The sequence below is a fragment of the Scyliorhinus canicula genome, chromosome 2, assembly GCF_902713615.1.
Source record: "Scyliorhinus canicula chromosome 2, sScyCan1.1, whole genome shotgun sequence".
NCBI lineage: Eukaryota > Metazoa > Chordata > Chondrichthyes > Carcharhiniformes > Scyliorhinidae > Scyliorhinus > Scyliorhinus canicula.
Window position 1 is genome coordinate 159220941 of NC_052147.1, and position 13711 is coordinate 159234651.

A 13711-nucleotide genomic window follows, 5' to 3' on the forward strand; every position below is an offset into this window, starting at 1 on the left:
CGCTCGGTGTGGTGAATGCCGGTATGGATCTCACCCAGAAAGCCGACGTGAAAACACCCGCCAAACACGCCCAAAATGGCACTTCTGTATTTTTTGATTGAGTTCCACCCCAGGACTAATAAATAAATTCTACTGGGTTATCACTTCCAAACTCAATCCAATAAAGATTAATTTGATGGTTATAGTATATAAATGCTGAATGACATTTTCCGCTTAACACCAGGAGAGCTGTTTATTTATTTCACCTCAATCCATTTTGCTCGAAATGGGTTTTTCATCAGTTGCCATCGGGGAGCATTGCTCAATAATCAATACTGAGCAAACACACAGATATGGAAAGTGGAATAGATGGACAATTAGGGCAGAATTAATTGGACAACAACAGGCCCAAAAAGGGAAGTGTTGCAGAATGCCGCAAGTGGGTTTACACGAGGGTCCAGTTCACATTTCTGCTAAAACTGTATGACCTCATATGCAAAATTCTCCACGCACTAGCTCCAAATAGATCATAATCGACATGTTGCCCATTAAAAGATGCAGGTATTATTAATTATTGAAACATTGATAAATGTCCCCCTCTCAACACTTGACTAAAAACCGTGAAACCCCTGTTCTCCAGCAGTTACCTGGAGGCTGAGGAAAGTGATCATAGTGTGTGACAGACTGGTCCGAGCACTGGGTCTGTCTCAACTCTCAAACAATCAGTGAAATGAGGAACACCATTTGGAGGAACATCAGGAAATATTCTCTTTACACTTTTATTATGATGCACAGAATACAACAACAACACACACCAAAGGACAGAACATTTACAAACTATAGAATCTCCCAGTTACAGTAAAATGTACAGTCAGGAATCCCAGGTCCCCCCGCCCTTATACATGAACAAGTAAAGTACAATCGATAACATCTTCTTTAATGGGACTGAGGTCTTCTTGTGTCCACACCAAGCTCGGCCTTTTAGACATTTCATTCATGGTTAGTGTCGGCCTCTTGAATCATCATTGTGTTCCTGTAATGGACAGAATCAACAGAACAGTCATTTTCAGATAGACTGAGTTCAATGTTTTATTGTTGTTGATGATCAAGAGGCAATTCGCTGACACAAAGTCCCAGTTTATACTCACGTTTGAAGACACATCAAGCGATGTTTCTGCTGACTTGCTTCTCACCTGTATCAAAAGATTCAGATTGATCTGTTTAGAACTAATGTTGGGCATGAGAATGATCTTTAAACATTAGGTTTCACTGATTATTAACACCATATATGAGCAAAATGTTAACTCCTTCAATTTTTAAGTTCTAACATCCTCCTCTTTCAGGCACCGTGCCCTAACAGGGTGTTGGTGACCATGGACTCCCATTAGATTGGTTTATCGTTATGTTTAGCAAAGTACTGCAGTGGTTTGCCGTTGCCTCCTGCAGTGTGTTGACCAGGAAAGTCTCCCACTCTCACTGCCTTCCATCAGGAGTATTGGAAGGATTTTCAGGCTGATAATTAACCTGTTTGTCCCCGTTATGAACATACCTTCCATGACCAACAAGTCCCAGGGTGGGATTGAACCTAGAGCCTCTAACCCACAGATTGGGATGTTACCCAATACACCACACAACCTCTGCTCTCAATATGCTTTTACTTGAATAAAAATACAGAGCTCTCTTAGGCTCTGGTGTGATGCTGCTGATTCGAAGTTTCAACAGATTATTATTGTTGATAATCATTTGACAAATCCCAGATTATACTCACATTCGGAGACTCCTCCAGGGATGATTCTGCTGACTTGCTTTTCACCTGTCATAAAATATTAACATTTATATGTTTAGCATTTTGTAAATACATTGATTTTAGAATGATCTCCAAACAAAAGGTTTCAATGAGGAAGTGGAAACATTTTAAATTCCTGAGTTGGGCTGAAGTGACTCAGTGGAGCTGAGAAACCCTCACCAAACATCTCCGGATCTCCACCACGGCAATAATCCATCCAGCTCTGGGACAGTGGGGCTGTGGGGTCGATGGATAAACTAACGGAGGCTGAGATTCTCCATCAATTGGGATTTATTGTGCTGAATCTGCAGGTCCCCTCGAGGAGGAACCAGTCTTAATTGTCCATTATTGGTGAGAGTGTAAGAGACACTGCTCTCCCAATGCTATTGTCCAGTCCTCTGAATAATCAGCTGACTTTATCTTCAGGGAGATCATATTCATTCTGTGTATTTGTGTCGGAGCCTCAGGCTCCCCTCCCCAGTATCTCAGATTAAAATAAATTATCTCACACTCCATTCTGACGCAGTTACATTCCAGATTTTAAATGTTTTGGTGATAATTCTAATCAACAGGAAAATAATCGGTCAGAATTCCCAGTTTATACTCACATTTGGCGATTCCTCGATCGATGTCTCTATTGATTTGGTTTCAACCTGTATTAAAATATTAATATTTCTATATTTAGCACAGTGGACCAATGAGACATCTTCTGAAGAATCTGCATGTTAGAAAGCCCATTGCCCTGATGTGTATAATGGTGACTTTACCTCAAGACTGTTCTCACTCGATTCTGATGATTCACTGTTGCTGTCAATTGTCTTCAAACCTCGACACTCCACATCAACCTCAATAACCTCATCAGCAAAATATTCAACACGGCTTTTACACAAACCTTTTTCCTGTCAAAATAAAACACAATTTAAAAAAATTATTCAATGATTACATTAGAACATAAGAAATAGGAGCTGATATTGTCCATTCAGTCCCCCGTACCTGCTTCACCATTCAGTTCAATCATAACTGATCCCCTATCTCAGCTCATCTTCTCACTTACCTCTCACTCTATCCCATATCCTGAAACTCCTTTAATGTCCAAAATTCTATTGATATCTCTCTTAAAGATGCACAATGACAGAATATCCACAACTCTCTGAGGTAAAGAATACTAAAAATTCACAACACTTGAGTGAAGAACTTTCTTCCCAATCCTGTGCTTTAGAAGACCTTTTATCCTGAGATAGTGACCTTGAGTCCTAGATTCTCTCACTGGAGGAGTTTTCAGCATTTTCCTGTCATGAACATAGTTTAACATAGAACATAACAGCGCAGTACAGGCCCTTCAGCCCTCGATGTTGCGCCGACCTGTGAAACCCCTCTAAAGCCCTTCTACACTATTCCCTTATCGTCCATATGCCTATCCAATGACCATTTGAATGCGTTTAGTGTTGGCGAGTCCACTACTGTTGCAGGCAGGGCATTCCACGCCCTTACTACTCTCTGAGTAAAGAACCTACCTCTGACATCTGTCCTATATCTATCTCCCCTCAATTTAAAGCTATGTCCCCTCGTGCTAGACATCACCATCCGAGGAAAAAGGCTCTCACTGTCCACCCTATCTAATCCTCTGATCATCTTGTATATCTTGATCATCTTATAAACAATTACTGCTGATTTAGGTAACCTTATGGATCCAAAAAGGAACTCAGTTGCTCAAACATGTAAACATTACTTTGTCAAAAAAAATTAGCAGTTTTATTATCACTTGCTCGACTGAAGATGTAATTCATAAAACAGAGTTAAGGTACCATTAACAAAGTTGGGTTTACAAATAATGCAAAGCAACTTAGATTTATATAGCACCTTACCTTTAACATTCTATCTCTGTCAATCCAATCACCTCGCATTCTCCTGGGAATATAGGCCAAGTCTACTAAATCTCTTGTCACAGGCCATCTTTCAGAACTATCTTGTGATCGTTTATTGCACACTCAGTAGGGCAAGTAAATTCTCCCTTAGATAAAGTGTCCAAAACTGCGCACTGTAATCCAGGTGAGGATTCACTGGATACTCTGTATCATTGTATGAAGCTTCTTCACTTACACTATAACCCTTTTTAACATCTTTATAACTACAAGCTCAGCAGTGACACAGGGTGTTTCTATGATGTAACTCCATACACATGAGGGTTTCAAGGTGACAATCTAACTCTGGACTCACTGCGGACTTTTTGTAACGGAAGTGACAGCCGGGATCATCAAATTCCAATCCAGAATTCTTGGAGCAGACGGTTTCTTTCACAGAGAATGTTAAATCCACATTGTACGACAATTTCCCTGTGCGATAAACCTAATGTGAGGAAAGCAGGTCATTAGTGTCTGAGTGAATCTAGTGTTCCTACTCTGAACTGCTTCACCCATCAGTGTGAGAACAATATAATATTCAGCTCCTGTTTAAGAATCAGTGTCTAACTGCACTCAGTAATATTCTTGTAGACATTCCACAGTGAAACACACGGAGACCAGGACACACTTACATCCTTTACTCTTCTCCTGGTTATCCCACACAGATTGGTGATCTCGGTGATTTTGTTCAGTTTTAGAACTGACGCTCTCAGAGCATCCTTAGGGCTCGGCATTCCTGTCGAGAGAGAAAAGGAAAGTTGTACAAAACACTGCAGCATTCTTCAGTCAATTCTTTTTACACATTGGTCACATCTGAGTGAATGAATCTCACTGCCAATAACTTGTTGCTTTATGAAGTGTGACTCTCTCTCCAGTACCTACCTGAGCAATGGAGGATCTGCACTGCAGCAATGGTGAGGAGTAAGGATTTCATTCTGCCTCTTGTGTGATCAGCTGGCTGCTTGCTAAGAGTAAAGGAGTTGCTTCTCTCTCTCTCGCTCTGCCTTTCCCTTGCAGTGTTCAGGCTTTATATCCTGCACCTCCACCACATTCAAACACTGACTCATATTTGCTCAGTTTGGTGATCCTGGGCAGGGGAACCTGCTGCCAATAGGCTATAATATGGGCAGAACTTCCTCCAAACATCATCAACATGTTTACATTTGTAGAGATCAGAGATTATTCCTCGGAAATTAAATAATGAACTGATAGAGAACAGGAAATGTTCATCTGTAATTTGTACAAAGTCACCCTCAGTCCATTGGGAATAACTCCATAATTATTCAGTTTTGGGAAAAGTGACATCATTTGCAACATTTCCTGCACCAAACATTATCTCCAGAAACTGCTGCAATTCCTGATGTTTCTGCACTGGTGAATTTAATGTAAAGCATGATTTGATTTTTGGAATAACGATCTTCTTTAGTAATTTCCCGATCCATTTTCCATTTCCACCTGTTTCCTTTACATCCTTCTCCTGTGCTGATTCCTGGTTGGTGTTTGGCTCCATGGTGATCAGTAGCTGACCTGTGACCCTGATGTGCCCGCTGCCCATGTCTGAGTGGAACCAATGGGCATGTATCAGTCATTTCACTGGGAACAGCACAGAGAAAGAAACACACACAAATTTAAACACATACATACCCAGCATGGGATTAGCAGATACCGACGGAGATCTGGCATCCTGGCTGTTTCCAATCACAGTACAGCCCAGGAATGAACGCACCAATTGTCACTTCTCAAACATGTTTGTCGCTGGGATCAGCTGACTGGGCACAGACCAAACATTGGCCAATCCAGCTCTGTGCCCCTCAGTACCACATCAGGCAGAACCTTTTACCACAAGGCCATCGATGGGGATGAATTTAAATTTACATCCATGTTTGTACTAACATGATTTGTTGTCTATCCTGTAGAATATGCATTCATTTACATATTGGGAAGCAACCTGTGCACCAGTATTGATGTGGGATATGGGGGAGAGGGTCAGAAATGCACTCTGTATGGCTGCATTAAGCGAATAGAGTACATCAGGGATAAACCGTTTAAACTATTGTCTGTGTCCTTACTCACACATAAAGTATTACACGTCTGATATTTCACAGCAAGTGTAGATACAGCAGTGAGGATCGTAAAGAATTGTGCTTATTGTGGCTAACACTGGCAACAAGCTGCTTTTACTTTGGCTAACACTGGCATTGAGTTATGCTTACTCTGGGTAATTCTTTATTTGTTCCTGGGATGTGGACATCGTTGGCTGGGCCAGCATGTATGGCCCATCCTCGAGGGCATTTAAGAATCAACCAGACTGCTGTGAGTCTGGAGTCACATGTCGGACAAACCGGTAAAAATGGCAGATTTCCTTCTCCAAAGGACAGCAGTGAACCAGATGGGTTTTTAGGACAATCGACAATGGCTTCATGGTCGCCATTTGACTTTTAATTCCAGATGTTTTATTGAATTCAAATTCCATCATCTGCCATGGTGGCCTCTGAACCCAGAATCCCAGAGCATTACCCAGGGTCTCTGGATTACTGGTCCAGTGGCAATACAACTACAACACTGCCCCCCCCCCCCCCCCCCCCCCCCCAAAGCATTGGCATTGAACTGTGCTTACTCTGGGTAATACTGGAAGTATTGAGTGGTGCTTACTCTGGCTAACACTGACCTTGAGCTGCATTTTCTCTGGCTAACACTAGCATTAGCTACGCTCTCTCTGACTAACACTAGCATTGAACTATTTTTATTCTGGCTAACACTGGACGTATTGAGTGGTATTTTCTCTGGCTAACACTGACATTAGCTGCACTCTTTCTGACGAACACTGGCATTGAGCTGTCTTTACTCTGGCTAACACTGGCATTGAGCTGTCTTTACTCTGGCTAACACTGGCATTGAGCTGTCTTTACTCTGGCTAACACTGGCATTGAGCTGTCTTTACTCTGGCTAACACTGGCATTCAGCTGTCTTTACTCTGGCTAACACTGGCATTGAGCAGTGTTTACTCTGGCTACACTAGCATTGAGCAGTCTTTACTCTGGCTAACACTGGCATTGAGCTGTCTTTACTCTGGCTAACACTGGCATTGAGCAGTGTTTACTCTGGCTACGCTGGCATTGAGCTGATCCACCCTGTATTGTGTGGAATCCCCCTTTCTTTGAGATGTCAAGATCCTCTGGCTAAACTAGCATTGAGCGGTGTTTACTCTGGCTAACACTGGCATTGAGCAGTGTTTACTCTGGCTAACACTGGCATTGAGCTGTCTTTACTCTGGCTAACACTGGCATTGAGCTGTCTTTACTCTGGCTAACACTGGCATTGAGCTGTCTTTACTCTGGCTAACACTGGCATTGAGCTGTCTTTACTCTGGCTAACACTGGCATTGAGCTGTCTTTACTCTGGCTAACACTGGCATTGAGCTGAGTTTATTCTGGCTTACACTGGCATTGAGCTGTCTTCACTCTGGCTAACACTGGCATTGAGCTGAGTTTACTCTGGCTAAACTGGCATTGAGTGGTGTTTACTCTGGCTAACACTGGCATTGAGTTGAGTTTACTCTGGCTAAACTGGCATTGAGCAGTGTTTACTCTGGCTAACACTGGCATTGAGCAGTGTTTACTCTGGCTAAACTGGCATTGAGCAGTGTTTACTCTGGCTAACACTGGCATTGAGCAGTGTTTACTCTGGCTACGCTGGCATTGAGCTGATCCACCCTGTATTGTGTGGAATCCCCCTTTCTTTGAGATGTCAAGATCCTAAAGACATCACCTGTTGATTATGGCAAAATCATGGGCATGAACACATCTAAACCGGAACTCCAGCTCAATGCCAGTGTTAGCCAGAGTAAACTCAGCTCTCCAACCTCTCCCTGTGGTTTGAATTATAAGGCGGCACAGTGGCGCAGTGGTTAGCACTGTTGCTGATGGGTTTGACCCTGGCGCCGGGTCACTGTCCGTGTGGAGTTTGCACATCCTCCCCGTGTCTGCGTGGGTCTCACCCCCACAACTCAAAGATGTGCAGGTTGGGTGGATTGGCCACACTAAAGAGCCCCTTCATTGGAAAAAAATAATTGGGTACTCTTTTTTTTAATTCTTAGAATTATAACGGCCAAGGTACTGATAAAGTTTCAGTAAAAATTCAGGAACAATGATATCTATGCTGTGATTGGTTAACAGGGTGCCGTAAATACCAAGAATGCTTTCTATCTGATGATGAAATGAAAATTCTTGGGATGTTTATTCAAGAATGTGGGATCAACACATATTGTTGTTGGCGTTGTTGAGAAGATGACATTGAAACCAACAATTTTGTTAATGGCCTCATGCCAAAACCAATCACTGCTGAGGTAAACCTCTGATGTACACAAGTTATATTGCTGTACATTGTCACTGGTTGTGTTTGGAACATTGAGTCCAAGGTTTTTCAATCATTTTAGCCCGTGCATGCACGAGTTTGAAAATTATTTTCTGGCATGGTTCCCTCTCAATCTCACTCACGTCACAGTATCAGCTAACCTGAACTTGAGCAATGTTTGAAAAGAAACCATTGAGAGAAATCACGTAACGAGTAGCAGCTTCCTCTACATCACTGATCATGAGAGAGGCCAGTCAGCTGCATGCGGAGGTGCTTCATTCAGAGATTTGTTTTGGACTGGGGGCTTATTGACAGTTGTGGAGGAGTCCGTGGCGGTGCCTTCCTGCCTGCCCGAGTTTCGGGGCTGTGTGTAGGCATCAGCCTCTGTAGGGGAGGGGCAAGGCCAGGGCTGAAGGATGTCGCAAGGCCGGGAGATGATAAACATCAGTTTAAGGAATAAACAGTGAGCAGCTCCTGTGGAAAAATATTTATTACATCTCCAGAACATCATGTGACTATAAATAACCTGAAGAAGAAGAGGATTGTGAGGGAGCGGAAGCATGAGAAGGGAGCAGGTGGGTTGGGAGTTTGGGATCCTCACTCGAACTTTATAACATGTAATCTGTTCTCCAGCTCCTGCAGGTCAGTCATTGTAATCAAGTCGACTCTGGAAGCTGGGGGAACGTGAATAAAATCAATCTAAGGTTAGAATTGGAAATCACCACAGTGCAGAACGAGGCTATTCAGCCCATCAAGTCTGCACGGACCCTCTCACAGAACATCCTACCTAAGCCCACAATCCACCCTGTCCCTCTAATCCAATAACCCCACCTAACATGCTGGACATGGCTAATGCCCTAACCTGCACAGCTTTGGACTGTGGGGGGAAACCGGAGCACCCGGAGGAAACCCACGCAGACACTGGGAGAACGTACAAACTCCACACAGACAGTGACCAAAGGTTGGAATTAAACCCGGGTCCCTGGTGCTGTGAGTAAGCAGTGCAAACCACTGTGCCGCCGTGCCGCCGCTGCTGGTTATTCTCATCATCTTCACAGTCGCTTCCCTTCGTGGAATACTCAGTTCTGAGAGTAAGTCTCGGCGACGGGGTTGGGGATGAGATGAGGCGGGATGGAACATGGCGGAGTGAGGACAGGGCGGGTCAGGGGCTCTGACAGGGAGTGTTTCCCACTGCGGAAGGCAACAGGAACCCACGTCATGACTTTCGATCCCAACATTCGTTTTCCTCCAGGTGTTTTGCGCCAAGTTCAATGGGGGGGTGGGCTTAACGGCGCACGTCTCACCTGGATATCCTGTCAGTACTTACTGTAATATGGTACTAGGGGTGGTGACCACCAAGCAGTGTAACTGTAGAACTATTTATTAACTGAATAACTATGTGAGAATAGGGGTGGCACGGTGCCGCAGTGACTGTGACCCCTGGTACTGCCTCACGGTGCCAAGGTCCCAGGTTCGATTCCAGCTCTAGGTCACTGACGTGTGGAGTTTGCACATTCTCCCCATGTTTGCTTGGGTCTCATTCCCACAACCCAAAGATGTGCAGGGTAGGTGGATTGGCCACTCTAAGTTGCCCCTTAATTGGAAAAATTAATTGGGTAGTCTAAATTTATTAAAACAAAACTATGTACAGAGAATGATAATGATGTTACCGATGACTTTGACTCAGTTTCTAAACTGCCCGGGGAGCCCACGCTCAGCTCCAGGATTCGCGCTCTTCAGCCCAAGGGTCACATAACCCTCTGAAACTCTGCCCTTAAAGAAGCTCGCTATTACATCCATCCCTCTTTAAGTCCCTTGTTAACGCAAATCTACTAAAGTTAAACTATTGACATTACAACACCATGAAGGAATTCTTTAGCACAGTCCATTTTAAAGTCAGTCTGTCAGTGGATTGCCTCTCGCTTTTGGATGGACACAGCTCAACAGGAGGTGGCTCAACAGCCGGGGCAGATTCAATTGTAAAGGTGCATCTGAGCAGATCACATCTCCAGTTCCAACAGGAACGCTACCCGATCCTTCCTCAGGCTGACCTCTTTCCTTTCTTTAAATAATTCTTTTTTTTTTAAATAATTTTTATTGGAATTTTTTGAAAAATATATATCAACGAAACAATAATAACAATAGCAATAAGAGTAATAAACATCCCCCTGCACCTGTAACAGCGCATATAACAAATCCCCCACCCCCCCAACCCCAATAAACAACAAAATAAATTAACAATAAGCAAATTAACTTAAACACTATCCCCCTAAAAACCTCCCCCACTTTCCCTCCCTCCCCCTGGGTTGCTGCTGCTGCTGACCTAGTACCTTATCATTGAGCCAGAAAGTCGAGGAAAGGCTGCCACCTCCTAAAGAACCCTTGTACCGACACCCTCAGGGCGAATTTGACCCTCTCCAGCTGAATGAATCCCGCCATGTCATTAATCCACGAACCCACGCTCGGAGGTCTCATATCTTTTCACTGCAGCAAGATCCTCCGCCGGGCTACTAGGGACGCAAAGGCCAAGGCATCGGCCTCTTTCGCCTCCTGCACTCCCGGCTCCACCCCAACCCCAAATATCGCGAGTCCCCAGCCTGGCTTGACCCTGGATCCCACCACCCTCGACACCGTCCTCGCCACCCCTTTCTAGAACTCCTCCAGTGCCGGGCATGCCCAGAACATATGGGCATGGTTCGCTGGATTCCCCGAACACCTGACGCACCTGTCTTCGCCCCCAAAGAACCTACTCATCCTAGATCCGGACATGTGGGCCCGGAGCAGCACTTTGAACTGGATGAGACTAAGCCTCGCACATGAAGAGGAGGAGTTCACCCTCTCCAGGGCATCCGCCCATGTCCCCTCCTCAATCTGCTCCCCCAGCTCCACCTCCCACTTAGCCTTCAGCTCCTCTACCGACGCCTCCCCCACCTCCTGCATTACCTGGTAGATGTCAGACACCTTCCCATCCCTGACCCACCCCCCTGAAAGCACCCTATCCCTTGCCCCCGGGGGGGCAGCAAAGGGGACCCCTCCACCTGTCGCCTAGCAAACGCCTTGACCTGAAGGTACCTGAACATATTCCCCGGGGGGAGCTCAAACTTCTCCTCCAGTTCACCAAGGCTCGCGAACCTCCCGTCGATAAACAGGTCTCCCAACTTCCTAATGCCCCCCCTGTGCCACCCCAGGAACCCGCCATCCATGTTCCCTGGGACAAACCGGTGGTTCCCCCGCAGCGGGGCCTCCACCGAGCCCCCCACTTCCCCCCTGTGTCGCCTCCACTGCCCCCAAATTTTGAGGATAGCCGCCACCACCGGGCTCGTAGTGTACCTCGTTGGAGGGAGCGGCAGCGGCGCCATTACCAGTGTCTTCAGGCTCGTACCTCCACAGGGCGCCATCTCCATCCGTTTCCATGCTGCCCCCTCCCCATCCATTATCCACTTACGTACCATCGAGACGTTAGCCGCCCAATAGTACCCAGAGAAGTTGGGCAGCGCCAGACACTCCTTACCCTCAGAGTCCCGTGCGCCCAAACAAGTCCCAGAATGCTGCTGTTCACCCTCCGAAAAAAGGCCCTCGGAACGAAAATGGGGAGGCACTGAAACAAAAACAAAAACCTCGGGAGCACCGTCATTTTAACGGACTGTACTCTACCCGCCAACGACAACGGCAGCATGTCCCACCGTTTAAATTCCTCCTCCATCTGCTCCACCAACCTAGTAAAATTAAGCTTGTGCAGAGTCCCCCAACTCCTAGCCACCTGAACCCCCAGGTACCTAAAACTCCTCACTGCCCTCTTTAGCGGGAGCCTACCAATCCCCTCCTCCTGATCTCCCGGGTGTACAACAAACAGCTCACTCTTGCCCAGGTTCAATTTATAATCCGAGAAACTCCCAAACTCAGCAAGAATCTCCATCACCTCCGGCATTCCCCCCACCGGGTCTGCTACATACAACAGCAAGTCATCCGCATACAGCGACACTCGGTGCTCCTCCCCACCTCGCACCAAACCCCTCCACCTCCTCGACTCCCTGAGAGCCATGGCAAGAGGCTCAATTGCCAGCGCAAAAAGCAAGGGGGACACGGTGGAGCCTGAAGTACTCGGACCTCCTCCCATCTGTCGCTACACTCGCCATCGGAGCCTCGTACAGCAACCTCACCCATTTAATAAACCCCACCCCAAACCCGAACCTCTCCAACACCTCCCACAAGTACCCCCACTCAACCCTATTAAAGGCCTTCTCCACATCCAATGCCACCACAATCTCCGCCTCTCCTACTGCTGCCAGCATCATTATCACATTTAGCAGCCTTCGCACGTTAGTGTTCAGCTGCCTCCCCTTCACAAAACCCGTCTGATCTTCATGTACCACCCCCGGCACCCAGTCCTCTATTCTAGTGGCCAAGATCTTCGCCAGCAACTTGGCATCTACATTCAGCAGTGAAATCGGCCTGTATGATCCGCACTGCAAGGGGTCCTTATCACACTTCAGGATCAGGGAGATTAGCGCCCGAGACATCGTCGGGGGCAGAACACCCCCCTCCCATGCCTCGTTGAAGGTCCTAACCAACAGGGGGCCCAGCAGGTCCGCTATTTCTTATAAAATTCCACCGGGAACCCATCCGGTCCCGGCGCCTTCCCCGACTGCATGTGGCCAATCCCACTGACCAGCTCCTCCAACTCGATCGGCGCCCCCAGTCCCTCCACCTGCTCCTCCTGCACCCTTGGAAATCAGAACCTGTCCATAAAACTCTCCATTCCCCCTCCCACCGCCGGCGGCTCCGACCAGTACAGTTTCCTATAGAAGTCCCGAAAGACCTCATTGACCTCTGCCCCCTGCCGCACCACATTCCTATCTCTATCCTTCACTCCACCAATCTCCCTAGCCGCGTCCCGCTTACGAAGCTGGTGCGCCAGCATCCTGCTCGCCTTCTCTCGATACTCATAGACCGCTCCCTGCGCCTTCCACCACTGTGTCTCCGCCTTTCTGGTGGTCAATAAATCAAACTTGGCCTGCAGGCTACGCCGCTCCCCCAGCAATCCCTCCTCTGGGGCCTCCGCAAACCTCCTATCCACATTCAACAGCTCCTCCACCAGTCTCTCCCTCTCCCTCCTCTCCCCCCTCTCCCTATGGGCTTGGATGGAGATCAGCTCCCCACTAATCACTGCCTTCAGAGCCTCCCACACCATCCCCACCAGGACCTCCCCAGTATCATTGACCTCGAGGTACCTCTCGATACATCCCCGAACCCTTCTACACACCTCCTCATCAGCCAACAACTCCACGTCCAGACGCCAAAGCGGGCGCTGGTCCCGCCCCTCCCCCATCTCCAGATCCACCCAATGCGGAGCATTGTCCGAAATCGCAATAGCCGAATACTCGGCCTCCTCCACCCTCGGGACCAGTCCCCTACTTAAAACAAAGAAATCAATGCGGGAATAAACCCTGTGCACATGGAAGAAAAAAGAGTACTCCCGAGCCCTCGGCCTCCCGAACCTCCAGGGATCCACTCCTCCCATCTGGTCCATAAACCCCCTCAGCACCTTGGCTGCCGCCGGCCTCCTGCCTGTCCTTGAACTAGAACGATCCAGTAGGGGATCCAGCACTGTATTGAAGTCCCCCCCCATGATCAAGCCCCCCCACCTCCAGGCCAGGAATGAGGCCCAACATACGCCTCATGAAACCAGCAT

At 47.0% G+C, this 13711-nt stretch overlaps 1 protein-coding gene across 2 annotated transcripts; it reads right to left on the bottom strand.

The window, feature by feature from the left end:
* Positions 1-742: 742 nt before the first annotated feature.
* On the bottom strand, positions 743-4744 carry LOC119960471 (secreted phosphoprotein 24-like). Of its 2 annotated transcripts, none has more exons than XM_038788185.1 (8): positions 4549-4744; positions 4299-4402; positions 3983-4111; positions 2533-2664; positions 2374-2418; positions 1748-1792; positions 1128-1172; positions 743-1012 (listed from the first exon to the last, which is right to left on the bottom strand). In XM_038788185.1, exons 1-8 carry the CDS (start codon positions 4598-4600, stop codon positions 980-982), a joined length of 585 nt encoding a protein of 194 aa, XP_038644113.1. In that variant the 5' UTR covers positions 4601-4744; the 3' UTR covers positions 743-979. The 2 variants fall into 2 exon arrangements, with proteins under 2 accessions (XP_038644113.1, XP_038644115.1); XM_038788187.1 differs by having other exon boundaries at positions 1748-1787; positions 2370-2418.
* Positions 4745-13711: the final 8967 nt, after the last annotated feature.

Bases quoted from the DNA above. Each gene is read 5' to 3' on its own strand.
- LOC119960471 (XM_038788185.1), bottom strand. From the start codon at position 4,600: ATGAAATCCTTACTCCTCACCATTGCTGCAGTGCAGATCCTCCATTGC. The intron at 1,793-2,373 runs GTGAGTATAAAC...ATTTTATGACAG, and splicing joins CGATCGAGGAATCGCCAAAT to GTGAAAAGCAAGTCAGCAGA. The intron at 1,173-1,747 runs GTGAGTATAATC...CTTTTGATACAG, and splicing joins CCCTGGAGGAGTCTCCGAAT to GTGAGAAGCAAGTCAGCAGA.